The 4,022-nt window shown below is 46.4% G+C and overlaps 1 protein-coding gene across 1 annotated transcript; it reads left to right on the forward strand.

Moving 5' to 3' along the window:
- The first annotated feature begins 1,047 nt into the window (after nucleotides 1-1,047).
- Nucleotides 1,048-3,744, forward strand: LOC142537697 (uncharacterized). The gene has a single exon (XM_075643190.1). It carries the CDS (start codon nucleotides 1,048-1,050, stop codon nucleotides 3,742-3,744), a length of 2,697 nt encoding a protein of 898 aa, XP_075499305.1.
- The last annotated feature ends 278 nt before the right edge of the window (nucleotides 3,745-4,022 follow it).

Here is a 4,022-nt window from a genome sequence, read left to right on the forward strand (position 1 = left end):
AAGCGCGGGTTCTAAGTCCCCCACTGTTGCGGAAGAATTAGTGGAATTGAGGAAGAAAGTAAAGATATTGGAGGGACAGGTTGGTTCTAAGGACAATTTTCATGTTGTCAAAGGTTGCCCGTTCTCAGATATCATTGTCCGGGAACCATTACCCGGGCATTTCAAGTCAGCCAAAATCAAGGACTATGATGGGAGTTCCGATCCAGAGGAGCACCTCGCTCGTTTCGAAGTTTCGAAAACATGACCATGTTGCATTGTTATGGAGACCAAATTAAATGTAAAGTGTTCCTCACCACCTTAATGGACTCCGCACAAAGATGGTTTGAAGGGTTGACGCCACAAAGCACCAATTGCTTTGAAGATTTCCAAAAGGTATTCTTACATCAATTTAGCAGCAGCAAGAAGTACAAGTAGACTGCTTTCAGTTTATTTGAGGTAAAGCAGAGGCAAGATGAAACCCTAAGGGCGTATCTCAAAAGATTCAACCGAGTGGCCCTGGATGTGCCGACCTGTGCACCCGAGACGAAGACTACCGTGTTCATGCAAGGGCTGTGGGAAGGGGATTTTTTCCGATCCTTAACTAAGAAATTGCCCGGGGACTTCGAAGATCTCTTATCTCGAGCAGAGAAATACATTAATATGGAAGAAGCGCAAAATCAGAAAAGAGAGGCCTTGAAGAGATCAAGAGGAGACCGGGCTGTCAAACCCGAAGAAAGAGCTCCCAAGAAAAATGGCCCGGGACATTTTTCTCATGTACCTTTAAGAATTGCCCGGGACCGAGAGATCCAGGAATGTAGTTCAGATATAGCCCCGCTTCCCAGTCCGGCGGGAAGAGCGTCAAGGCCAGAGCAGAAAGGGTACTCTACCCTCCATAAAGATTGTTCACATAACACCAATGAATGCCGGATCTTGGGGAAGAAATCCGTTAGACACCCTATGCCAGCATCCCATCCTCCTCGAGATAAGTCTTGACAGCCACCTTGGTTGTCTAGACGTTCCGGACCGAATGTTCCTCCAAATTCAACAAATATCCCGAGCGGAAGTAGAATGGGAGAAGCAAGTTCTCGGGAAGAAAGGGGCAGACCAGTAGAGAGGAAGGACCCTTCCCCAAGCCGAGGAGCAATCAAAATGATTTCAGGGGGGTCCACTGATGGCGATTCCAACCGGGCCCGGAAAGCCAAAAGTAGGAGGGAATGCTTAGAGGTCGATGGGAGGGGGAGAGACGAGCCAATTATAAGCTTTGGACCAGAGGATCTCAGAGGAGTTAGTCTACCCCACAATGACGCTCTTGTCATTCAGGCCCGAGTGGCTAACTACGATGTGTTGAGGGTATTTGTTGACAATGGCAGCTCTGTCAATGTCGTATTTAAGGAAGCCTTGGTCCAAATGGATCTACATGAGTATCAATTAGAGGCGGTTGAGACTGCCTTGTTTGGTTTTGCTGGACATGCTGTGTATCCTGAGGGGGAAATCACTCTACCCTTGACCCTGGGCACTAGAGACCTGAGAAAAACTGTGATGACTACTTTTACAGTGGTGGATGCCCCGTCCTCGTACAATATCATATTGGGAAGGCCGGCCATGAATGAGATGAGAGCCGTGGCCTCCACTTATCACCAGAAAATCAAATTTCCAGTGCGAGGACAGGTTGGGGAAGTTAAAGGAGATCAGCCCTCTTCTCAGAGGTGTTATGGGGAGACAGTCTGGGTTGATCAAAAGAAGGCAAGGAGGGAAGGGAAGGAGAAAGAGTGTCAAGAGGGGGCCAAGGAGAGAGAGGTGCACTTTGTCGCTGAGGAAGAACAAGAAGTGGTGGAAATTGAGCCAGGAAAGCACGTCCGGGTGGCCCTAGACATCAGCACGTCCACCCGGGTAAATCTCTTGCAATGTTTAAAAACTAACATTAGTGTTTTTGCCTGGTCTCAACAGGAGTTGGCCGGGATCTCGCCCCAAGTGGCCGAACATAAATTGAATATCCTCCCGGGATCCCGGTCCGTGAAGCAAAAAAAGAGGCATTTCGGCCCTGAAAAAGATAAAGTAATTGAAGAGCAAGTGGGAGAGTTGCTAAGAGCCGGGCACATCAGGGAAGTCCAATTCCCTACCTGGCTATCAAATGTGGTTCTCGTCCCAAAATCCACTGGGAAATGGAGAATGTGTGTTGATTTCAGGGACTCGAATAAAGCATGCCCAAAAGATTGTTATCCACTTCCCCGGATTGACCAGTTGGTAGATTCCACTTCTGGATGCGAGTTATTAAGATTTCTGGATGCATATCAGGGGTATCATCAAATCCCCTTAGCTCTGGAAGATCAGGATAAAGCCAGTTTTATTACCTCTGGGGGCACCTTTTTCTATGTCGTTATGCCTTTTGGATTGAAGAATGCGGGGGCTACGTACCAACGCTTGATGAATCTTTTCTTTCAAAAGCAAATAGGTCGGAATATTGAGGTGTATGTGGACGACATTCTAATCAAAACCTGGGAAGTCTCCCACTTCATTGATGATTTAGCTGAAACTTTCAACACTTTAAAACAATATGGAATAAAGCTCAACCCGGGCAAGTGTGTATTCGGGGTCAGGAGTGGTAAATTTTTGGGTTTCTTGGTAACTGACAGGGGAATCGAAGTTAACCCTGAGAAAATCAGAGCAATAATGGACATGCCTTCTCCTCAGTCTGTCCGAGATGTGCAGAAATTAACCGGGAGGATTGCGGCCTTATCGCGCTTCATTTCCCGATATGCCCATCAGAGTTATCCATTCTTCCAAGTCCTAAGGAGAGCGCAGAAATTTGGCTGGGACGACAAATGTGAACAAGCTTTCAAGGACTTGAAGAAGTACCTGGCTGATTTGCCTATTTTGGCCAAGCCCGAGCCTGGGGAAAAATTATGGGTCTATCTCTCCGCCACCGAATTCGCTGTTAGCTCTGTACTTGTCAAAGAAGAAGGAGCCGATCAGAAACCGATATATTATGTCAGTCACGCCCTTCGAGGAGCAGAATTAAAGTATAGTGAGTTGGAAAAAATAGCATTGGCTTTGGTAATGACTGCTCGGAAGTTGAGGCCATATTTTCTCTCACATCCCATTGTGGTCCTCACCAATTCTCCCCTTGGAAGGATCATGACTCACGCCGAAATCTCCGGGAGAATGGTTAAATGGACTGTGGAGCTCGGGGAATATGACACTGAATATAAACCCCGAGCTGCTATAAAAGCCCAGGCATTAACGGACTTCTTAACAGAAATGATCCAACCAGTCGAAGAAGAAGTATGGAGGGTGTTTGTTGATGGCGCGTCAAATTTATCAGGATGTGGAGTGGGGGTGGTCCTAATCGCCCCATCAGAAGAGAAAATCAAGTTGGCTTTGAGGATTGATTCCAGGGTCACAAATAACGAAGCAGAGTACGAAGCTGTTTTGGCTGGGTTACAGGCTGCCCGGGAAGTTGGTGCTTCCCGAGTCATTATTTATTCTGACTCCCAATTTGTTACACAGCAGATCAAAGGGACGTATGAGGCCAATAACGAAAAGATGCTCAAATATTTAGGGCTCATCACTGCCCGGGCATCATCTCTGACAGACTGGAGTATGGAGAAAATTCCCCGGGAGGAAAATGCAGAGGCCGATACCTTAGCCAAATTGGTTGCTTCCATGACAGATATAAATACCCGGCAGAGTTCCCGACCCGACTCGTTCATTTCGCCCGGGTTGCATCAAGTAAGGTTGAACAAACAAAAGGAAAAACATCCATAATAATTCACAAGTTGATGTGGAGCAGCCACATAGTGATTCGTCATCTGAAATTGAAGAAAGGTTCTCATCGTTTAAGCAATAGAGTGAGACAGTTGATCATCTAAATATCGAAGAGGATTTAAGCCAACATTCTTTAGCTAGGGATATAAAAAAAGAGCAATAAGGGTCCTTGAAAGTTTAGTGTACGAAGACTTGACCTGGTATGCATTAATAGTCGCAGAAGAGGTAAATACTCTCGAACCAAAATCATTTAAAGAAGCCATGGCCTGTGAACAGAA

Source organism: Primulina tabacum, chromosome 2, assembly GCF_025594145.1.
Source record: "Primulina tabacum isolate GXHZ01 chromosome 2, ASM2559414v2, whole genome shotgun sequence".
Lineage (NCBI taxonomy): Eukaryota > Viridiplantae > Streptophyta > Magnoliopsida > Lamiales > Gesneriaceae > Primulina > Primulina tabacum.

Bases quoted from the DNA above. Each gene is read 5' to 3' on its own strand.
- LOC142537697 (XM_075643190.1), top strand. From the start codon at position 1,048: ATGGGAGAAGCAAGTTCTCGGGAAGAAAGGGGCAGACCAGTAGAGAGG.